Source organism: Melanerpes formicivorus, unplaced genomic scaffold (genome assembly GCF_026170545.1).
Source record: "Melanerpes formicivorus ecotype bairdi unplaced genomic scaffold, bMelFor1.0.p_v2 SCAF_8, whole genome shotgun sequence".
Taxonomy (NCBI): Eukaryota; Metazoa; Chordata; class Aves; order Piciformes; family Picidae; genus Melanerpes; species Melanerpes formicivorus.
The window spans coordinates 25,383,246-25,407,701 of NW_027142360.1; the positions used below are offsets into that span (position 1 = coordinate 25,383,246).

The 24,456-nt window shown below is 44.0% G+C and overlaps 1 protein-coding gene across 1 annotated transcript in view; it reads right to left on the bottom strand.

Annotated features, from left to right (window-relative positions):
• CFAP54 (cilia and flagella associated protein 54) overlaps nucleotides 1-22,225 on the bottom strand; it is a 111,876-nt gene extending 89,651 nt beyond the window's left edge. The window contains exons 1-10 of the mRNA XM_068142887.1: nucleotides 22,029-22,225; nucleotides 14,289-14,394; nucleotides 10,036-10,182; nucleotides 7,962-8,133; nucleotides 6,917-6,975; nucleotides 4,227-4,370; nucleotides 3,270-3,383; nucleotides 3,074-3,175; nucleotides 1,116-1,308; nucleotides 248-343 (exon numbers count right to left, since the gene is read on the bottom strand). Coding sequence (XP_067998988.1) covers nucleotides 248-343; nucleotides 1,116-1,308; nucleotides 3,074-3,175; nucleotides 3,270-3,383; nucleotides 4,227-4,370; nucleotides 6,917-6,975; nucleotides 7,962-8,133; nucleotides 10,036-10,182; nucleotides 14,289-14,394; nucleotides 22,029-22,225 — 1,330 coding nt within the window. The remainder of the gene's footprint in view (nucleotides 1-247; nucleotides 344-1,115; nucleotides 1,309-3,073; nucleotides 3,176-3,269; nucleotides 3,384-4,226; nucleotides 4,371-6,916; nucleotides 6,976-7,961; nucleotides 8,134-10,035; nucleotides 10,183-14,288; nucleotides 14,395-22,028) is intronic.
• Nucleotides 22,226-24,456: the final 2,231 nt, after the last annotated feature.

Below are 24,456 nucleotides of genomic sequence, written 5' to 3' on the forward strand. Positions count from 1 at the left end.
TTACAGTGTCTATATATCACTACATTCTATTTAAATACTAGCTCTGTTCAGAAAATCATCATGATGTCTGTACATAATCCCTTTTGAATGCCTTAACATCACACATCTAAATAAGTGTATCACACAGAGGACAGCATTTTGCAATCCTTTTCTGAGGAGAACTGCTGCTATTGTGAAGACTAATTCTGCCCACCAAACATTTGCACCCCTTGGTAGAGAACCCCTTGAAAATTCAAAGCTAGCTTACCTTTCAGTATCAACTGTAGAAGGGTCGATGAGGCATTAATTACACAAAAGAAAGCGGTGCGACGACTTCCTTGGAGACCTGCACTGCTCACTCCACCTTTAATACAGACAAGTTCTCAGTCAGTTTACATTGCATTTGACTTGTTACATCCCAAGCAGTCAGTAGCATTTTCAAGAAAACAGAATTCTCAAGTGTGTTGATGAAATAATCTATAGGAATTAAACAAAGTGACTCCTTAGGAAAGATGTTGAGATGCTGGAAGGTGTCCAGAGAAGGGCAACAAAGCTGGGGAGGGGTTTGGAGCACAGCCCTGGGAGGAGAGGCTGAGGGAGCTGGGGTTGCTTAGCCTGGAGAAGAGGAGGCTCAGGGGAGACCTTATGGCTCTCTACATCTACCTGAAGGGAGGTTGTAGCCAGCTGGGGGTTGGTCTCTTCTCCCAGGCAAGCACCACCAGAACAAGAGGACACAGTCTCAAGTTGCACCAGGGGAGGTTTAGGCTGGATGTTAGGAAGAAGTTCTTCACAGAAAGAGAGATTGGTCACTGGAATGTGCTGCTCAGGGAGGTGGTAGAGTCACCATCACTGGAGGTGTTTAGGAGGAGTCTGGATGAGGCACTTGGTGCCATGGTTTAGTTGCTTAGATGGTGTTGGGTGATAGGTTGGACTCGATGATCTCAAAGGTCTTTTCCAACCTGGCTTGTTCTATTCTATTCTATTCTATTCTATTCTATTCTATTCTATTCTATTCTATTCTATTCTATTCTATTCTATTCTGTTCTGTTCTGTTCTGTTCTGTTCTGTTCTGTTCTGTTCTATTCTATCTATGACTATTGTCAGTCCAGAGCCCAGCAAAAAAGACATTTGGTTACCTGAGAGGATTTCCAGGCCTGCAGAAAATAGTTCTGAGAGGACATCACGAATTTCAGTTTCATCAGGAAGAGCTGAGGGAGAGTTCCACAGACGCCTGCTGCTATCAGACAGAGCTTCCAGGATGGCAAGGAACTGAGCTGCCATGCTATCAAACATTTCTGTCAGCAGCTGTTTGGTCACAGTGAGAGACAGCTAGGGAAGGAAGGGTAAGGTTAAGCTTTGCCATATCTGAACCAAGTGACAACAATGCAAGATTCCTTTCAAAACAATTTTCCATCACCAAGTGCACATTTAAAACACAATATCCTGGAAAATATATTGTTGTTATCAATGCCATGCTTTAGAGGCCTCATGCTAACTGGGCACAGCACTTAAGAAGTGTCATAATTTCATAGCATCCAGATGCACTGCTGCATGGTGTTTCACCTGAAAAACAATGCAGCAGAAATTATGGGTGAGAGTATTAGGTCTGTGTAGTTCAGAGCCACCCAGATTTCTCCTTGACCACAAGGAGCTAAGTTCTCCACACTCTGCAGGAAATCAGAGAAAGATGTCAGCCATGCAATGAAATCAGACACTGATGTGTTCCCTTTGCTTGCATATTCTGAACAGCAGCACATATAAACACAAGGCAGAAAACACACACAGACAAGGTATTTATGCTTGTGGTGGGTTGAAATTTCCCTCCAACATCAACTTTTGCCAGACTAACTGAGTTAGAAGCAATTGAAGCTGTATTTACAAGCAAAAACTACATTCTGCAATGGAATGCAATGAATAGGTACAAAATGTACAGTAGTTACAATATTATACAGATATTTACAATTAGAAAACAACACAAACAACCCCCCCAGTCAGGAGACCAAGAAAAGCTCCCTGCTTCTCCCTCCTTGCCTCCCCTACACCCCTGTACAAAAGGACAAGATAGGGGAGCAGAAAAGTTAGACTTAGCCAAAGCCAGACTATAAGTGAAGCAAAACAGCAGGAGAGGAGAGGAGAGGAGAGGAGAGGAGAGGAGAGGAGAGGAGAGGAGAGGAGAGGAGAGGAGAGGAGAGGAGAGGAGAGGAGAGGAGAGGAGAGGAGAGGAGAGGAGAGGAGAGGAGAGGAGAGGAGAGGAGAGGAGAGGAGAGGAGAGGAGAGGAGAGGAGAGGAGAGGAGAGGAGAGGAGAGGAGAGGAGAGGAGAGGAGAGGAGAGGAGAGGAGAGGAGAGGAGAGGAGAGGAGAGGAGAGGAGAGGGAGAGGAGAGGGAGAGGAGAGGGAGAGGAGAGGGAGAGGAGAGGGAGAGGAGAGGGAGAGGAGAGGGAGAGGAGAGGGAGAGGAGAGGGAGAGGAGAGGGAGAGGAGAGGGAGAGGAGAGGGAGGAGGGAAGGAAGAATTGTTATGGTGCAGCTCCTCTTATTCCAGATGTTTATCCAATGAATTTGTTTAGCATAATCTTGTGTCTTCCTTTTGACACCCAAGAGTGATTTTTTTCTATTTTTCTACTTTTCTGCTCAAAATCTGTAGCTAAATTTTAAAGGCATAGTCTAAAAACCACCACAGTGCTCTTGACAGCTAAGAAGTCAGAGATCTAGACAAGAAAATACTTTAACATTTTATTTGATTACCAAACCTCTATGAGTGAGCAGCACTTGGAAGGGTTGCTTGTCATCCATCGACATTTCAGGTGGCCCAGAGAGGTTGTGGAGTCTCCATCTTTGGAGATACTCAAAAGCCAACTGCAGATGGTCCTGAACAACCAGCTCTATGTGCCCTTACTTGAGCAAGGGGATTGGACCAGATGACCTCCTTTCCAGTTTGTTCTGAGTTTTGATAATAAATTATATGAACCATGAAACTGAAAGAGTAAAACTTCCTCCTTGTGAACAGCACCACATGTATCAAGCAGAATTATATCACACACTCGCCACGTGCAAGGAGCAAGCAGAGAAAAGCTGTGGGCAAAATGCTAGACTCACATTTTGTGGTTCTTTCAGGGTAACTCTTAATTTAGGCCGAAGGTAGGTTTTTGGCTTTCTTCTAGGTTCAAATACTGCTCTCTTGAAAACCATTACTGACATCTGACAGGGAGGAAAAAAAGCAAATAAATAACTGTGGTCGCCTCTTCTGTTCATAAAGACTGTAAACTGTGTGTAGTGAATTGCAGAGTGGCACCTTTAGAGTTGCCTCACTGAAAATCTTCCTGGTCTCTGAATTTGCCAGTGAAGAACTCATGTGTTCCAGTTGCTTCAGTTCATTGATTTTAAGCAGACCACGGCGAGCAAATACCTGACCAAAGCATTTAAAAACAAAGTAATATATACACAGTCTGGGGTCTGGTAGTTAAACATTTAACACTTAAATACTTCAATGTAAAATTAAATATATATATATAGAGAATTATATATATTTATATATCTTTTTTATATAGATATAGATATATTGGGGTTAGCTACTTGATTTCAGAATCCTATCATCCTTTAATTCACACAACTGCAAAGAGCTGCCATGAAAACCAGGTTATGAACAAAAACTGAAGTGGAAGAGAAAACCTTTGCCAAATCCCTTTTGTATATATGCATGGGGGCTGACCACCACTACTTATTGCTACAAATCTGAGACTGTGATTATATAACATGTCACTGTTGCATTTAGCTTTGAATTGGTTGCTCGTTTAGCTGTTTAGTCTGGAGAGGAGAAGGCTGAGAAGGGATCTTCTTAACGTTTATAAACATCTGAGGGGTGGGTGTTAAGAAGAAGGGCCCAGGCTCTTTCCAGTGATAGCACAAGGAACAAAGGGTACAAGCTGGAACACAGAAGGTTCTACCTCAACCTGAGGAGAAACTTCTTTGCTGTGAGGGTGCTGGAGCCCTGGAGCAGGCTGCCCAGAGAGGTTGTGGAGTCTCCTTCTCTGGAGACTTTCAAGAACTGAGTGCATTTCTATGTGACCTGCCCCAGGTGATCTGCTTTGGCAGGGGAATTGGACTCTATAATCTCTAGAGGTCCCTTCCAACCCCTACCATTCTATGTGGAAACACATCTCCACCTTGCAGATGAATTTTGGAATGCGGGCAGAACTCACATACAGTCTGATATTAAGCAGTAGTAAATCTGTGTGGTAAATCAGAATACCTCTCCATGAATGCTGGCTTGACAGTCAAAATAACACTGAGAAACTGCAGCATACAGGGTGGCTCTCCAGGTCAAATAGTGTACAGATAAGAGTGGGATGGATGATTCCATACATATACTGGCCCACAGTAAGTAATCCAGCACCTGTATTGAAGAAATCCAGTTTCAAAGTGATTGCATTTTGACCTCTATAAATATGCTTCCTGTTGCTAAAGGACACAAAGGCTTCTTCTCCTTTGGCAGGGCAAATAAAACAAGGCTTTAAAAAACAAATCATAGAAATTGTATTTACCTTTAGCAGGTTTTTTAACTACCAAGCACTCCTCCTGCATGTTCCTGGGGTTTTCCCCATCTGAAACCGTGCTCAGGTCTCTTTCAACCTCAAAGCTACCTTAACCACTCCAGTTCACTATAGCCTTGTCACTGTGACAGAGGCCCTACCAGGGGAGTTTTAGGTTGGAGATTAGGAAAAATGTCATTGCTGCAAGAGTGATCAAGCATTGGAACAGGCTGCCCAGGGAGGTGGTGGAGTCACCACCTCTGGAGGTGTTCAAGAAATGTGTGGCCATGGCACTTGGGAGCATGGTTTAATGGCCATAGTGGTGCTGGGTTGACAGTTGGACTCTATGATTTTAGAGGTCTGTTCCAACCAAAACACCTCTGTAATTCTGTGATTCTATCTGCTCTTGAGAGTTATCCCTCTCCTTTGTACCAGCTCCAGTGATTAACTTTCTCTAAGCTAGTTTTCAACTAGATTAGCAAGTTTATTTGGGATGCAATAGAGTCTGCCTTCCTTAGTGACACTCTGCTCTTAAATTGATTTCCAACCATGAAACCACACTGTTTGGCTCTAACATTAGGGCCAATATAACTTTAGGAACAGGTTGCCCAGAGATGTGGTTGAGGCCCCATCCCTTGAGACATTCAAGGTCAGACTTGATGGGGCCCTGGGCAGCCTGATCTAGTTGGAGATGTCCCTGCACACTGCAGGGGGGGTGACCTTTGAGGATCCCTCCCAAGACTCTGCATTCTGTGATAGTCATTGCAGCAGTCTGATTTTAAAAATTAATCCAACTGCATTGGCTGAACAACATCTTCCCCTTGCAGTTTCTTTGAATCAGCTATTCCCTGGGGTACACAAAAGATGCACTTTGGTCCTAAATTAAGTCAATATACAGATCTTCATTCTGTCTGCATTGAAAGAATCTGAAATACTTGCAACCAGCTCTCCTGTTTCCTGTAGAGTAAAAGCCTGAACACATTAAAGGATTTCCATAAAAGAAGTTCAGAGAGCAAAAAAAAATACATATATAAATTCCTGCTCAGTGAAAGGTTAAAAATAAAATGGGATGGGATGGGATGGGAAGGGATGGAATGGAATGGAATGGAATGGAATGGAATGGAATGGAATAGAATAGAATAGAATAGAATAGAATAGAATAGAATAGAATAGAATAGAATAGAATAGAATAGAATAGAATAGAATAGGCCAGGTTAGAGAAGACCTTTGAGATCATCAAGTCCAACCTGTCACCCAACACCATCTAATCAACTAAACCATGGCACTGAGGGCATCATCCAGTCTCTTCATAAACACTCAGTGATGGTGACTTCACCACCTCCCTGGGCAGCACATTCCAATGGCCAATCTCTCTTTCTGTGAAGAACTTCTTCCTAACATGCAGTCTAAACCTTCCCTGGTGCAGCTTGAAGCTGTGTCCTCTTAAAAGAACCAACAGGTAAGAAACTATCCTGGATTAAGGTTGAGTCAGACGCTGTCCCAGTTGTAGAAGAGAAAAAAAAAATAAAGCTAAGACAAACAAGAATTCCATTTATCTGTCAAAAAGCAACGGGCAGGGAGTAAAGGCCAGCTCATTTTTTAGCAAGAATTCACAACTGAAAGCCTAGCCACCAGGTGTCAGTGTACTTCCACTTTAGGAAATAAGAGAGTTAAAAAAACCAAAACGCCCAATTCTTGATACAGTTGTCCAAAAAATAAAAGAAGCCAAAACACATCTGGATCCCTCTGAAACAGCCTGAACGTTGCCCATCTCAAAGACCAGCAAGACTCTCTACAACTACCTGAAGGGAGGTTGTAGCCGGGTGGGGGTTGGTCTCTTCTCCCAGGCAAGCAGCACCAGAACAAGAGGACACAGTCTCAAGCTGTTCCAGGGGAAGTTTAGGCTTGAGGTGAGGAGAAAGTTCTTACCAGCATGAGAGATTGGCCATTGGAATGTGCTGTCACCATCACTGAAGGAGGGGATTGGATGAGGCACTTGAAGCCATGGTTTAGTTAGTCATGAGCTGTTGGGTGATAGAATCAATAAGGCTGGAAAATACCTCAGAGATCATCAAGTTCAACCTATCACCCAACACCTCATGACTAACTAAACCATGGCTTCAAGTGCCATGTCCAATCCCTTTTTGGGACTTGATGATCTCTGAGGTCTTTTCCAGCCTTATTGATTCTATGATTCTAAGACATTATGCTGGCTTCCATTCCAGGAGTGAGGAAGGAGCAGAGTCATCAAGGTGTGAAGGCTTAAAAAACAGCTGTTTTGCAAGCTAGACATTTTATTCCCCTGTGACCAGGGAACAGAAAAACTCAGGGTTCAGTGTTACACACAAAGCAAGGAGAATTTCCCAACCTTCTGTGAAGTCATCAAATGTTTCTGTTTACTTTGCCATACCTTAGCAGATTGGCCTCTCATCATCAAATGCCTGCATATGGTGTAGATATAAATAGTGCCTGCAAACAAAGAACATAAACAAGAGGTGAATTCTATAATCCTGCAGGAAAACTGCTACTCCAGACCAGCTGAAACTTCTTGTTAATATCTGGGTTGGTGTTTCCAGAGGCTGAACAATGCATATAAATAATGAAAAGAGATTAAATAATATGATGTAATAACTAAAAATACAATAACTAAAAATGTGATACATAAAAATTTGATGAATGAAAGTTTGCTACACGAAAATTTAATAACTATTATATGAATAAAAATATTATCATTAAAAATGTAATAAGTGAAAAATTAGTAACTAAAAATTAATAACTAAAATATAATGAATACATATATAATAAAATATTTTATATACTTTAATATATGCTTATTAAATAATATCTATTATAAATAAATATAATACTAATAAATATATAATAAAACAAAAATATTATTAATAAAAATATAAGACCCAAAAATATATCAATAATTATTTTTCCCTAAAATAAATACAAATAAAATAAAAAATAAAACAAAAATATAATCAATAACAATTAATAAATTTAATATAATAAATAAATATAAAAATATGATCACTAAAATGCAATAAATAAAAATTTACTAAATAAAACATTAACAAATAAAATATGATAAATAAATATACAATAAAAATATCATTAGTAAAAATATAATTAATAAAACTGTAAGAAATAAAACTATAAGAAATAAAAAGATAATTAATAAATAAAATAGTCTTATTTTTTCCCTATAACTACTTTTAAATTAGAGAAGCTGAAGCCATTAACTTCTTGGGCAACATTAGCTTCCAAAATGCCTACACAATGAAGTAATATCATAGAAGAATTAAATAGTCAAATTGTGTTCTATCTAACTAGAGATAGTCCTGAGCCTTAGGCTGACCATCAGGAACTATATATAGTTTTCTCTCCATAGATTTCCTTAGCAAAGAGATATAAATGGCAAAGAGATGTAAATGGCAAGCCTGAGGTACCGTTGTAGATGAGCCAACACAAGTTCTCCTGAGGTAGAGCCACTTGCATAGCGAGTCGTAATGAGGACAAGATAGTGAAACAAGTCTGCAGGGACTCCTGGTTCTGGAGGTTTCTGTCACTGCTGCAAACCATCTGATACATGCAAGCATTTCTCTCTTGCAAAGCGTGGAACTGAAAGACGTGGAAGCAGACGTAAAATTACCATGCATAGTTAAAAGAGAGACACATTGAGTTTACACAGCAGCAAAGCACAAATCAGTATGTCCCTCAGCACCACACTTCTGCATCTCTTAAACACCTCCAGGGATGGAGAGTCAACCACCTACCTGAGGAGCCTGTGTTTGAGAACCCTTTCAGTGAAAAAGTTTCCTACAATATCTAATGAAAACCTCTCCTGGTGTAGCTTGAGGACATACCCTCTTGTCTTATCACTTGATAGTAGGGAGAAGAGACCCACATTCACCTCGCTACAGTCCCCTTTAGGTACTGAGAGTGAGAAGGTAGAAGGTGCCCCCTCAGCCTCATTCCTTCGCTCTAAACAAGCCCAGTTCCTTCAGGTGCTCCTCATCAGATTTCTTTCTCACTCTCATATGTTACTTTTTACTTCTAGAGATAGAATTGTTCCTTCTCTTCCTTGTAATAGCTAACAGATCTGTGATCTCAGTCCTGTCTGCAGTTCCTTGTCCTCTGAACAAACTAGGATGTGAGAAAATGAACTAAGTGGGACACAGCCAGTCAGTCCCTCTCAGAGCCTACTAACCTGATAATATTTGATTATTGGTTTTTTCCAGTTAATTCACTGAAACTGGAAGTTTCATGTCCTGGAACTCCATTTCTGTGATTTCCTTAGCGTTACATTTTAACAACCCAAAAGTTACCCACATATATTTATAAAGCTTTCAGATGTAATCATTTGACACATGATCATGAATGGCTCCCAAGTGTACAGATCACTGCCAAACTAAGGTTCCATATCTGGAAGTTTAGGGATAAAGGCCAAGCTATAGAACAAGCATCTTAACAGAGACCTACGATGACATCTGGCAGTAGGATTGCTTCAAAGTCTAGGCAGACATACAGAAAGCAGGAGAAACCACCTCTGCAACTTCAAATTTATTAAGAAAGCAACTTTAAAAAGCTCAAGCTAAAATGTATTAACATAGTCTTTGATCAAATTCTCTCTAAGAAGCTGAACTATGTTTGAAAAAGAGCAGGAAAAAAGAACAAACACCAAACCAGAGTATATATAAACAGAGTATTTCTTCTACCATGACATCTGCTTCAAGCTTTTAAGCAAGCTGTCCTCTTTTTCCTCTCCTCACTGAACACCTATTTGCAATCTAACCCTGACAACAGGAATATAAATTTGCTTGGCTTAATACACAGGAGCTGCCTATGGTTTCCTTCTGCTGTTCTTGATCACAGAGCAACTTGCATTAATTCATTTTGAAATATCCACCACCTACCGAAAATAGAGCTCCTCTGCAAAGAACTGCTTGAGGTAAGATCTGACATGCTTTTAGCAGCCTCCCCTAACACTGCAACACTTTCTTCCATGGATATAAGTCACAAGAGCCTACCTGGGTAAGCAGCTAACATGAAAGGATGCCAACATATTCAAGGTCACTTCACTTCCCTGGACACATCCAGGCTAGGTGTGGCTCTGGGCAACCTGATCTAGTGTGAAGTGTCCCTGCCCATGGCAGGGGGGTTGGAGCTGGATGATCCTTGAGGTCACTTCCAACCCTAACAATTCTATGATTCTATGACCTAGGGTACTTACAAAAGTATTCAGCATTAATACATGAATAATGCAACCTTGAGGGAGAGGGAGAGGGAGAGGGAGAGGGAGAGGGAGAGGGAGAGGGAGAGGGAGAGGGAGAGGGAGAGGGAGAGGGAGAGGGAGAGGGAGAGGGAGAGGGAGAGGGAGAGGGAGAGGGAGAGGGAGAGGATTCTATGATTAGTTAATGTTGGCATTTAAATAACATGAAGCACACTTGTGGAGGATAAAACAGATTTGTTTGGAATCAATGAATGTCTTTGACCAAAAAGCAAACCCCAGCAACCACCTACTGTAAGTGCTGCATTATCGTCTCTGACACCACTGGGGAAGAAGGTGGATTTAAATTGATGCACATCACCCATGACATCATCAAGGTTCTCTGAGATGAACTGCTGAAGGTATCTTCCATAGCACTGTGAAACTGCCAACTTATATTCCTGAAGAACAGGTAGAATACCATTGGTGAGGTTTGTATATTGCATTTCTCTTTCTACAGCACAGGGATTGTTTGTCAGCCTTGTTATGTAACAACAAAAGTATCAATGTGAAAGAGCAGCTGGAAGTCAACCACTAAAGCCTCATCCAAACATTCAGCAATGTAACTTCTAATAGCAAAACAGTCAGGATGTCTGACCTGGTTTTAAGTCTGCTGGCAGCTGAGTCTCAGCAGCCCATTTACAGCAGAGGGGCTTTCTCCTTCCCAATCCCCCCTGTCTCCTCTCGGGGGGACAAAGAGGAAAGGAGCCAGGAAAGCAGACATGTCAGTTGAGATAAGGTCAAAAAGAGAAGGGAAAATTTTACTGTGAGGGTGACAAAGCACTGGAACAGGCTACCCAGAGAGGTCATGGAGCCTCCTCTGGAGACTTCCAAGACCTGTCTGGATGCATTCTTGTGTGGCCTGCCCCAGATGATCCTGCTTTGGTAGGGGGGCTGGACTCAATGATCTCCAGTGGTTCATTGGAATGTGCTGCCCAGGAAGGTGGTGGAGTCACCACCACTGGAGGTGTTTAAAAAGACACTGGATGAGGCACTTAGTGCCATGGTTTAGTTGATTAGATGGTGTTGGGTGATAGGTTGGACTTGATGATCTCAAAGGTCTTTTCCAACCTGGTCTATCCTATCCTATCCTATCCTATCCTATCCTATCCTATCCTATCCTATCCTATCCTATCCTATCCTATCCTATTCCATTCCATTCCTTCTATGACAGGTCAGAGAGCAACTGTCAAGTATGATCTTGGGCTACTGTAGTAAACTCAATGAGTTCCTGGAATGTCCTGCAGCTTTGCAACAGTAATGATAATGATACTACACACTTCTCACCAAAGTACTTCATCATGCAGAACTTTATAAACAATATACAGACATCAACATTTCTCTCTCCTCTGTTTCCCTGATGTGCAGATGCTTTTGTTGTATGTATAAAAGTGGAAAGGAAGAGAAGGAGAAGAAGAAGATGCACTGAACAGAATGAAACAAGTGACAACTGGAATTTCCATATGATCAAGAAGTCAGCATTAATAGACCAGAAATTGCCACCAGGTCTTTAAGAAGAGTTAACAAACAAGATGTTGAGCTTTATGTCTCATTCAAAATAGAGCTCCTTAGCAGCATGATGATCCACTCTAACATCATGCTGAGAGTGTGCTTCAGCTCTGACTCAGATGTGGAAGTTCCACTTACTGAATCATTCCTCCTTCCTGTAGCAAAGGTTATATAGAGGTTTCTCTACCAACTCCACTAATCCTAACACACAGCCATCCCAGTCATAATACTTTGGGGACAGGGGGGAGACAAAACTAATTTGTCTCCTTAAAAAAAAAATGGTCCTTTAATGTTTAATCTCAGAAAATTCAGAAGTATTTCCCTGCACTCACTTTTTTTTCAATATGAATTCCTACCACCATGAATCACACAGAATCACAGAATGTTAGGAGCTGGAAGGGACCTCAAGAGATCATCTAGTCCAACCCCTCTGACAGAGCAGGATCACCTATACCAGGTCACACAGGAACTCATCCAGGCAGGTCTTGAATATCTCCTGAGAGGGAGACTCCACAACCTCCCTGGGCAGCCTATTCCAGTGTTCTGTCACCCTCACAGTGAAATAATTCTGCATGGTAGCAGTTACCTTCAGTTTTTAATCATCTAAGGAGCCTAACACACATGGTCCTGCTGTCCTCTTTTCTGTGTGAAAGCAGCACCCAGACACAGAAACTTTGGCTTTCCACAGACAGTTATGGGCAGTTGGTCACTTGTGTGATCTAATGCCTAGGCTCAGGCTGTGCTAACTCCTAGTCATGGATCAAAACACCATTAGACCAGCACACCATGGAGCAGAATACCATTGCTGACACATAACAAAAGAGACGATTTCTCTCCCAAACAGTTTAAAATATATGACCAGAGATAAGAGGCAGAAAGGGAGGGGAGCAAAATGAGTCAGTGCTGATCTGTGCGATGACTAACGGGCTAACTACCTTCCAGATGTGTGACATCATGAATTATTTAGGTGTGTCCTAAAAGATACACAGCAGATGTACCACAGGAAGGGATCCAAAGTAAGAAGACATGGCGGGGGGGGGGGGGGGGGGAGAAAAAAAAACACAACAAATAATCCCCCAAAAAAACACAACAAAAAACCCCCAAGCAAACAACAGGAGGTCAGAGAGTTAAATTGGTGCTTACACACTGACTACTAAATAACTCGTTTTTAAGGACTATGCATCATTAAGTAATTGTGGGAGCTTTAGGATATATATATATCACAAAAGCAGATTAAAATTCAAAATAATCACCATTAGTTTTCAGCTGGGAATTGAGAAGGGTGCTTATGGAACAGGCTCTACTCCATCTATCACAGAGCCTGGTGCTACACCACGCTCATCTTCCCAGGAATTCATTACAATTTGTAATGCACATCCAGCTCACAGAGTGTTTTTTCTTTGTTTCTCCCCCCCCCCCCTTCTCCCCCCCTCCAAGGAAAGGAATGTATAAAATGAAAGCTAAGTTTGTGAAGTCAAAGAAATCTAGTTAAAAATGGGAGTTCCTCTGTGCTTGGCACCGTGAGGCCACACCTTGAGTACCGGGTTCAGTTTTGGGCCCCTCATTGCAAGAAGGACACTGAGGTGCTGGAGTGTGTCCAGGAAAGCAAGCTGGTGAAGGGTCTGGAGAACAGAGCTGGTGAGGAGCAGCTGAGGGAACTGGGGTTGTTTAGCCTGCAGAAGAGGAGGCTGAGGGGAGACCTCATTGACCTCTACAACTCCCTGAAAGGAGGTTGGTCTCTTCCCCTGAGTCTCAGGTGACAGAAGGAGAGGAAATGGCCTGAAATTGTGCCAGGGGAGGGTTAGCTTGGAGACCAGGAAAAATTTCGTTACTGAAAAATTGGTCAGGCATTGGAACAGGCTGCCCAGGGAGGTGGTGGAGTCCCCATTCCTGTGTGGCTGAGCACTGAGTTGATCTTTCAGTGGAACAAACCACCACTGCACTATCAGTGCCGCAAATTCATAGAATGGCTTAGGTTGGAAGGGACCTCAGAGATCATCTACTGCAACCTCCCTGCCATGAGCAGGGACACCTCCTATCGAGAATCAGCAGCTCATCCACTCTGACCCTGAACATCTGCAGGGAGGAGGCATCCACAAGCTACCTTGGCAATGTATTCCAGAGTCTCACCACCCTTGCACTGAACTTCTTCCTAAGATCCACTCTAAACCTGCTCTCCCTCAGCCTCCAACCATTGCCCCTTGTTCTATTGCTAGATACACTTATGAAAAGTCCCTCTTCAGCCTTCCTGTAGGATCCCTTCAGGTATTGGAAGGCCCCCCAGAGACTTTTCTCTAGGCTGGACTTAAGCAGCATCTACAAACATAGATATTATATTCTAGAGTGTTGAAACATTAAACAAATATTAAACAAAGGGGGTTTGGGTTGGGTTGTTGTGGGGTTTGTGGGTTTTTTGGTTGGTTGGTTGGTTGGTTGGGGGTTGTTTGGGTTTTGGGGTTTTTCTTTGGGGGGGAGGTTGATTGGTTGGTTGGGGTTTGTTTGGGTTTTGGGGAGGGAGGTTGGTTGGTTGGTTGGTTGGTTGGTTGGTTGGGGTTTGGTTTTGATTTTGTGGGGTTTTTTTTTGGTGTTCAAAAAGGCAATCACAGAATCAGAGAATGTTAGAGGCTGGGAGGGACCTCAAGAGGTTATCCAGACCAACCCCCCTGCCAGGGCAGGATCACCTAAAGCAGCTCACACAGGAGCTCATCCAGGTGGGTCTTGAACATCTCCAGAGAGGGAGACTCCACAACCCCCCTGGGCAGCAGCTACGGAAAATATATCAAGAAGAATCAAGGCAACTTTACAATAATAAGCCAGAGATACCAACCACCTGCTCTCAATGGGATTTTATTGGTTTTCTTTAAGGTTGTTTTTTTTTTTTTTGCTACTTTCTAAATAGCTTCCAGCAAACTATGATTAAAAATTAAAGCAGTATAGAAACATAATGAAACAAAGACCGTGGCTGACTCTTCTCTTTTGTTGTTTCCATATGACTTACTTTGATCTGAGCAAGGGAATCACCAACTTTCAGAAGTTGTTTGTTGTAATACCACTCTGGCAGTCGAGGCTTGTATTTGATCCAAATATTAAACAAAGTGTTTGCTCTGAAAGGAAGAAGATACAGGAGCAAAGGTTTCAGATTAAACTGGCAGCAGACTTGTCATAACAAATCAACAAAGCAAGAGAACTTCAAATTGTGAAAACTCCTCTCTTCCAAATCTGTCTGAACTTCTGAATGCTTCAAAAGAAGTTGTCATTAAACCTGGATTTAAGAGGCAGCCCAGGACATTTCTGGGTTTCATTTCCATCACCAGTTTTTCTCCTACATTTAAAAGAAGATGAATTCTCTCCCCTGCGCTGTTCAGACGTGGTCACAAGTGGAAAATCTGTCCCATCTTTCAGCTGGTGTTTGAGAGGTTCTGTTCCAAAGAAAGAAGTTGGTATTGTAAAGAAACTCATAGAATCAATAAGGTTAGAAAAGACCTCAGAGATCATCAAGTCCAACCTATCACCCAACACCTCCTGACTACCTAAACCATAGAGCCAAGTGCCACATCCAATCCTGTCTTGAACACCTCCAGGGATGGTGAGAAGTTCACCATAGAATCATCCAGGCTGGAAAAGACCTCAGAGATCATCAAGTCCAACCTATTACCTAATACCTAACACCTCCTGACAACTAAACCATGGCTCCAAGTGCCACATCCAATCCCTTTTTGAACACCTTCAGGGATGGTGACTCCACCACCGCCCTGGGCAGCACATCCCAGTGGCCAATTACCCTTTCCGGGAAGAACTTTCTACTCACCTGCAGCCTAAAGTTCCCCTGTCACAGCTTGAGACTGTGTCCTCAGTGAACTACAATGAACTCAATGAACTACAGGTCACAGCAATTATTGCACTGAGAGCTACCAATGCCAAGAGCAGGAAAAAGGATCCCAAAATAACAGTACGTGTCAGGTAGCAGCTAACTTGGGAACCAGTAGCCATGGAATGAATCATGGAGCTTCAGAGTACATCCAGCTATGGTTGATACAGTCCTATAGGGCTCATGGTGTATGTAAAGCTATACCCAAGGCTGTGCAAGGAGTGGCTCAAAAGCAGTCTTGGGGTGAAAATCTTGGGGGTGTCAGTTGATGAAAAATTCAACATGAGTCAGCAGTGTGCACTTGCAGCCCAGCAGGCAGCCATGTCCTGAGCTGCATCGAAAGCAGTGTGACCAGCAGGACAGGGAGGGGACTCTGCTCTTGTGAGACCCCACCTGGAGTCCAATTCTGGAGTCCCAGCATAAAAAAGGACATTGAACTGCTGGAGTGGGTCCAGAGGAGGACCATAATGATCAGAGGGCTGGAGCACCTCCCCTATGGGAACAGGCTGTGAGGGTTGGATCTGATGAGCCTGGAGAAGAGAAGGCTCTAGGGAGACCTTATAGCGGCTTTTCAGTACCTGAATCTGGAAAGGGACATTTTACAAGGGCTTGTAGTGATAGGACAAGGGGCAATAGATTGAAGCTTGAGGAGAGGAGATTTAGACTGGAGATTAGAAAGAAATTCTTTATAGTGATCATGGTGAAACACTGGAAGAGGTTGCCCAGGGAGGTTGTGGATACCCCCTCTCTAGAGGTGTTCAAGGCCAGGTTGGGCCAGGATTTCCTTGAGCAACCTGGTCTACTGGAGGTGTTTCTTCCCAGGGCAGGGGGTTAGAACTAGATGATCTTTAAGGTCCCTTCCAATCCAAACCACTCCATGAATCTATGAATCACAAAAGCAGAAATTCACAAGAAAGCCTGTGGCATGAACTGCATTTGGCATGGAATGATCAGAATTCTTCATTCATAAAGGGTAGGATTCAGAGAGGAGCAAATGACACATTGGTTAGAACAGAGAGGATTTTATGGTAGTGTGGTGGTGGCAGTGCATTGCTGTTGTCCCTGCCTGTTATTCTTGCCACAGCTGTCATCGAGGATTACTTGCTGTAACAAATTACTCACTTGGCTTAAGCAGCAAGCCTCCCACAAACAGTAACTAGCTCTATGCTCTAAGCTCTCCTCTACAGAGGAACTGAGTACTTCACACCAGTCCTGCAGTCCCTGATGTTTGATGAGCCAGTGCCTTCCTGTGTACCAGTTTCCCATCCTACATATAGAGAGTTATATTTAAACTGGGAAACAATAATTGATCAGACAGACTGATAACAAGCACAGGGATTTTCCAGAAAAGACTCCTCTTACCAAATTATTAATAGTATTGACAGTGCTCACAGTGCCAGGCAGCTCTTGCATTTATTCTCTTAACAAATCACTTGCAGAGAAAGCTCAGCAAAGAGTGCCTTGTGAAACCACACCAGCTAAATTATTCATGGGTAGCAATTTATGAGGAAGGAAAACAACTGAAGAGGGGAGAATTAATGTTTGAAAATCATGTCCTGTTTGAATTCTCACATATAAACCTCATGCTTAGTGGTGTGAGGCAGCTGGAGCTTTTCTATTTCCTAAGATCACAGAATCACCAAGGTTGGAAGAGACCTCAAAGATCATCGAGTCCAACCTGTCACCACAGACCTCATGACTAGACCATGGCTCCAAGTGCCACATCCAATCCCCTCTTGAACACCTCCAGGGATGGTGACTCCACTACCTCCCTGGGCAGCACATCCCAATGGTTAATGACTCTCTCAGTGAGGAACTTTCTCCTCACCTCCAGCCTAAACTTCCCCTGGCACAGCTTGAAACTGTGTCCTCTAGTTCCGGTGCTGGTTGCCTGGGAGAAGAGACCACCCCCCTCCTGGCTACAAGATGTGGAATGCAAGACATTTTCTTGAACTGTTTTCTGGCATTCAGGAACTTGGAATCCATTCTCAATCCCACAAACAGTTCTGAGTTTCAGTTCATAAGACTCCCAGTAAAAAAAAAAAAAAAAAAAAAGGCAAAATAACACAATAAGGAGCATCATTTTCCCCCCCCACAAAAAGCTGTGAGCCACCTTTCATGTCAAGGTGAAACAGATGGCTCTATGAGACACCTGTCAAACTGATCTTTAGACCAAAGAATCACAACAATCATAATCCTAAAAGTATCATCCCAGCACCGTTCTCAGTTTTTGAAAGTCAGTAGCAAAGCAATAAGTAGGGCATTCTAGAGGTGTATCCTAAAGGAAAATTGCAGTAACAGCACAAACTAGGCCAAAAGCAACAGCTTCAGTAAAATGTTCTAAGGCATTATGTTTTTAAAGGAAACCATAGCCCAGTTTAATGAAGGCCACCTTCCAAATGGGGAATCTGTCCCTCCTAGTCCATCCAGGGCAATTACCAGCTTGGGTGGTGACTGGCTTCTTATACTGAGAGAAGTATTCTGCTCCAGTTAGTAGGGGTAAGTTTGCAAAGAGATTCCAAAGAGAAGGAATCTGTCAGGCATTGGAGAAGAGTTCCCTCGGACTACCAAAGGAAGAAGCTTAGGAAATGAATTCCAGAGTCTAAGAGGTTTGATGGAGGGAGGTGGGGGGGTGTAGAGAATAGGGTAAAAACAAAATCAAAAGAGTGATTTTCAAGTTGTAAGGCTGTAAAGTAAGTGATAGTAAGAATGGCTGTGGATCAAGCTCTGGCAGGTGAGACTAACACATTTCTTTAAGACCCATCAGCTGGCAAGTCCCCAGCGTGGTTTAGTGTCAACCTTTCAGTGCTGGGTCAAGGGTTGGAGTGGATGATGTTTGAGGTCTCCTCCAACCAGATATATTCTGTGGTTCTGTGACTGCTGACATTAACACATGAGAGTCTCAGATGCAGGAAAGGAGTAACAAATCTGTGATCCATTAGTAAAGTCGTGACCAATCTGGCTAGACTTTCTGCTTGGATGGGGAGATTAAGGTAAGGTGTATCTGCTACAGTGCCATGACTAACCACAAGTGAATTCATGACACAGGAATGTTTCTTTTGACACAGACAAAGGAGGAGAGTGAGACACTTCCCAAACAGCTCATCAGCCTTTCCTTTAAACAAGCTGTAGGACACCAGAATAACAAGTCAAACCAGTGAATTCCAAAAACTACCAGGCTGTTGGAGCTCAGAAGTGAAGTTTCTTTATTTCCAACCACTTCAAGAATAACAAACCAAAACAGTCTCAGGTCAACCCATAAAAGTGTAAAGCCCACATGGTTGTACCTCTGGGCCAAAAGTCTTTACTACAGGGAGTAAAGGATTCTCTGATATTGATCAAAAGAAGCCTTATTAAATAAGAGTGGCTAAGCTGCACAACATGAGATCAAATCAATAGTTCAAGGTAATCCTTTGATGCCCTGCTAGCACAGAGAAATGGGGTGAAACAGCTTCTCGCTTAGCTGAGGGGAAATAATTTTGATTGCTACTGCTTCTGATTGAAAGGGTTCATAACTTCAGTACAGGACAAGTCCTCAGTAATTTCTGTTTCTTACATTACAACATTGCAAGTGTCTAAATTATGGCCTCCCTGTTGACTTATCAACAGCAAAGGCATTGGAGGAATGAAGCTGACAGCTTTCTTTTTCTAAACTCTACGTCCTTGTCATGTGGAAGCTGGTTTTCCTTGAATGACAAGAACACTTTGATCTCAACCTATGCCAGGAAAAGTAGCTTGACAAATGACACAGCAAGAAGCCTTTAGAGCATTTAGGAAAGCACATGCAATAGCCATTGCCTTCAGAAATTCTTAGGAACAACCAGACTGAGGCTGGTTCTGCAAGCAGCACATGCTTCAATTTTGAGCTATCAAACAAGGAGAGTCAAAGGAGAAACAACCCTAAAACTTCACCATCACAAATAAATGCTCATGACTTTTCTAGCTGCCTGAACACATGATAATGATTAGAATTCGAGTTTCCTACCTCTGTAGTGCCCCTATACAAATGAAGAATGACAGAAGATGCAGAGCTACCGGGAGCTTCATGTTACACAACATTCTCAACGCCCTGGAATTTTGTGACTTCTGGGATCAAGACCCAGGCTGGGTTAATTCTCACCTCCATGATGAACGCTGCAGGATTCTTTGGGTAAGAAAACGCTCCCATGCCAACTGAGTAATGTGTGGACATGAGTCACACCTACAAAGTACCAGCTGGAATAAGATTGAGCCTGCTCAGGTCAAAAGATGCCAGAGGATAAGGTTCAGAAAGTCTTGGAGGCACTGTTCACATAAAAAAAAATGGCAAACAGATCAGATTCAGCATGCCCAACATCCAGCTACAGGATACAATGAATGTGTAGAAGATAAAATGAATGTGTTAATTGTCTGAAATTTGTCTGAAGGAGCTGAATGGAATCCCTACCTTCCTCTATGAATAACTTTCAAAGCAGGAATAAAGATCAGCTGAAGAAAAAAAAATGGTCTGAAGCTACAGAAAGGCTTAGCTTAGAAATAGCAAAGCACTGAAATCAGAGGCGGCAGTAACATAAAAAGCCAACAAAGTGCAATTCAAAATACCAGGCAAAAGCCTGAAGACTGGTATCTGCGTGACAGATCCAAGCCTAGACCTGACAATGAACGTGTCACATAAACAAACTGGAAATCCAGACAGCTTAGAAAAGGAAAGATCTCCAGTGGAGACAAATACCAGGCTGCAGAATTTCATAGCTCCTGAAAATGTACACAGCTCCTGTAGAGAAGAGTCATTCAGCCTGGGGAAGAGGAGGCTCAGGGGAGACCTTGTGGCTCTCTACAACTCCCTGAAGGGAGGTTGTAGCCAGGTGGGGGTTGGTCTCTTCTCCCAGGCAACCAGCACCAGAACAAGAGGACACAGTCTCAAGCTGTGCCACGGGAAGTTTAGGCTGGAGGAGAGGAGAAAGTTCTTCACAGGAAGAGTAATTGGCCATTGGGATGTGCTGCCCAGGGAGGTGGTGGAGTCACCATCACTGGAGGTGTTTAGGAAGAGACTGGATGAGGCACTTAGTGCCATGGTTGAGTTGAGATGATGTTGGGTGATAGGTTGGACTTGATGATCTCTGAGGTCTTTTCCAACCTTATTGATTCTATGATTCTATGATTTGTGGACTGCATTGAGGGAAGTACCTAGTGACACACAGCAGGGTAGAAGCTCCACCTAACTGATAAGATAAGCACTCTGTAACCTAACTCCTGTGCTGTGTTTGCATTATATGTTGATAATCTGAGAAAGTTTCATACTTTATCTTAAAGACCTGGCCATGAGCCAACAATGCTCACCTGCAGACCAGAGGGCAAATTGCATCTTGGGCTGCATCAAAAGAAGTATGCCCAGCAGATGGAGAGGTGATTCTGCCACTCTGCTCTGGTGAGACCTCACCTGGGGTGCTGTGTCCATCTATGGGACCCTCAACACAATAGAGACATGGACCTTCTGGAATGGGTCCAGAGGAGGCCACAAAGATGATCAGCAGGCTGGAGCACCTCTTCTATACAGACTGAAAGAATTGGGGCTGTTCATCCTCGAGATGTTAAGGGTTCAGGGAGACCTTGTAGCTAAATTTTGATATCTGAAGGGGATCTTACAGGCAGGCTGGAGAGGGACTGTTTAGAAGCCCTTGAAGCAATAGGATGAGGGACAATGATTTGAAACCAAGCAGGGTAGATTTAGGCTGGACATCAGGAGGAAGTTCTTCACAATGAGAGTGGTGAAATACTGGAGTTATGTTTGAGGCCCCATGACTGGAGACATTCAAGATCAGACTTGATGTGGCCCTGGGCAGTCTGGTCTGTTTAGAGATATCCCTGCTCACTGCAGGGAGGTTGGACAAGGTGACCTTTGAGGGTCCCTTCCAACCCAATGCAATCTGTGACTCTGTAAATTTAGAACACTGCTCAGGTAATTATGATAGAAAAACAACCATTTGCCTTAAAGTAAGCAGTTGAAGTCTCATCTCATAATGTGTGTAAATGCAATATATAGAGCTCCATGAGAAATGCCCAGTCTACAGAAGACATATGCATACATTATGATTCACACTCTGATTCCTGTTGCTCTGCCTTAGCTGCATTTCAAAACCTAGATGTGTGCACACCAACAGATCTGCATGTACACAAGCAAACAAATAAGCACACTCACGCTTGCCATATACTCTGGCTGCATCTATGTATATAAACATACACCAGCATAGCCACATGCACAAAAAGAGCTGTCTGGTGTTATCCCTGTGTAAGCCCCACTGCCAGTGCATCTTCTAGAGGCACGTACGTGCCACCAGCATTCACCCTGGCACGCAGCAGCAATGTGCTGGTGGGTTGCCAGTTTCTCCAGTACTGTGAAGGGATTTTCCTAACAGAAAGCTCAAGCAGCTCTGAGACAGCAAACTGTGGTGTTTACCAACTTCCACAACACCTTATTCCCTAAAGCATTAGCTTCTAGGAAGTGCTGGGGAGAAAAAAAAAAAAAACAAAAAAGGAAATGTTCAGATTTTAGAGGGGTTTTAATTAAAAGAATGGCAAATGGATTGATGGTGTTTTGGCAAACTGCTAGAGAAACTGGCCCATATTAACAGCCTCCCTGGCTGCTATCTCCCAGGCCAGGGGCGGTGGAGGGAAGAGCATCTGGGGAGCCAGGAGGGGTGAGGCAGATTCTATGACAGTGCCCGGTGGGACAGGGAGCACAGCCGAGAGCGGCGTGGATACAGCCCTCCGGCCAGGGGCTGGAGCAGGAGGGCAAAGAAAGACTGGAGCGGTCGAGGAAGCGGGGATTGAGGCAGGGGCTAGCGAGAAGGGCAAGTGGGGTCGACAAGGGGGCGGCGGCGCAGCCCCTACCCGCGGCGGTGGTTGTCGTGTTGCTGCCCCTTGGGCTCCCGCGCTGATCTCAGCCTCCGCAAGAAGCCCAGGACGTTCCGCAGCTCGGCCTCGAAGCTGTCTACCACCGGGTTGCCCGGCGCCACGGCCCCGAAGGAAGAAGCCGGTGGGGGCTGCGGGACCACGGCGGAGAAGCGCGGTGCGGTGCGCTCCGCCATGCTGCGGACCGGTACGGAGGCGACGCGGCGGCGTCGCCAGGCAACGGCTCGCAGCAACGGCCGGCGGCCGTGGGGGCCCCTGGGGCTGAACCCTGGGGCGGCCGAGGAACGAAACCTGCTTTCGTCCCCTGGGGAAAGGGCCTTCGGCTCGGCGGTGCAGGGGTGAATGCGGGGTCTCGCACAGAAGGAAGGGCGCAAGGCAGAGTTCTTTACCTGTCTGCAGCAGGTCCCCAATGGCCTGGGGTGCTTCTGCCCCTCTACTCTGCCTTGCTGAGACCGCACCTGGAGTGTTGCATCCAGTTCTGGGCTCCCCAGTCCAAGAGACAGGGAACTACTAGAGAGAGTCCAACAGGGGGCCGCGAGAATGATTAAGGGAATAAAGCATCTTTCTTATGAGGAAAGGCTGAGAGAAAATCCTATTAGTGTCTAGAAATATCTGAAGAGTGGGAGTCAAGAAGGGGCCAGTCTCCTTTCAGTGGTGCCCAGCGATAGGATGAGGGGCAATGGATACAAACTGGAACACAGGAAATTCCACTTCAGCATGAAGAAAACCATTTTTCCTGTAAGGATGCCGGAGCACTGGAACAGGCTGCCCAGAGATGTGAAGCCTCCTTCTCTGGAGACTTTCCAAACCTGCCTGGACGCTTTCCTGTGTGACCTGTCTAGGTGAATCTGCTTTGGCAGGGGAGTTGGACTAGATGATCTCCAGAGGACACTTCCAACCCCTCCCACTGTGTGACTCTGTGAAAGAGCCTTTTGTCTTTCTCCATGCGCCCTGGCAGCGGCTATCCAAAGGCATTGCAGTATCGAGGTTGTTTGTTGTGTGAAGGCATTACAGATAGAAGAAAGTCTGATAACTCTCTAAAGGTTATATTTGCGTATTAATGAAAAAGGTGGTGAACTAGGAGATGTATTTGTTCGTGTTACTATAGGTGGCCATAGCAACCTATGTGTTTTCGAATTCTTTACAAGCATTGTGGTAGGGCAGTTTGGGAGGGATGTGAAGGAAACCAGCGATGCTGCACTGCTCATTGTCATGATGAGCATAAGCGGCAGCTTAATCGAGAACCTGGAAAAGAAAGCTTAGAAATGCGGTGAGTGAGCAATGAAGCCTGGCAGCCAGGGCCAGCTGGAGGCCGTTTCATAACAGTGAATGGAAAAGGATCAATAGTGAAGAAGTAGCTGAAAAGTGCATCCGTAGATGATAGGAAAGGAACCAGAAAATAATGCATTAGCCAGGCCAGAGAAATTACTTGAGAATCAGGCCGTGGGGAACATCCACCAAATACAAAGAAATTAATTTATGACTAAGGTGTCTGACTCACTTCACGCACTGATTTTGTATCATTACCGGCTGGGAGCTGTGTGGATCCATCGCTTACCAGGTACTGTGTGACTATGGGAAGGTGTTAGCGAGAATCATCGCAGGCGATTGATATGCATGGCGTTCGTTCCTGCAACAATGGCTGTGCATTTTAGGTGGGAGCGCGGGAGGGAGCGAGTTCCTCAGATTTCTCTGGAGGCAGTAGAAAACAAAGCCTGCAATGAAAAAGAAAGGCACGTAGCACAAAGGTGATGATGCTGGGGTTTAGAAACCACTGGGTACCGAGAGAAATTTTGCAAGACAACCGTAATAGGAGAACTTGGCTTGGAGAGCAGTTACTGCTGCATTCAAAGGTTTTGCTTGTTCTTTGCCATGCTAACCAAAGAGCTTCCTGTGATGGATTCCAGATGACTAGCAAACACTGGCCTCTTGTGAAAAGCGGTTTGTGCCGCTCCAAGTACCTCTGGTGGCACCCCTTTCAACTGCCTGTGATAGTCCGAGTTTGCCTCACTAGATGGTGCTGCATCCCAAAGGGCTGATCATATCCATGGGGACTCAGAGACGTGCCCTGAACAAAGTAGCAGTGCCTAGAAGCTTCAAGGGGCACTTGAGAGACTGGAAATGAAACCGTTGACTAAAACTTTGCGTATGTCTAATATTTGGCTAGCAGATGGTGGACTGAATGCAATGCTAGTGTTTCAGCCACAGAAACAAAGTGAATCAAAGAGAATAGTAAAAGAAAGGGAGTAGGGCCAGCAGAAAAATACAGAACTATGTAAAGTTAAAGCTTTAACCACTGGGAGGTTACCCAGAGCATAGCTGATCAGCTGTGAACAGCATTAAGTCTCAAATTGCTGGGTCGGATGTTGACAAGGGTCCAAGTGTGTACTCCCTGCTAGGTGGAGGT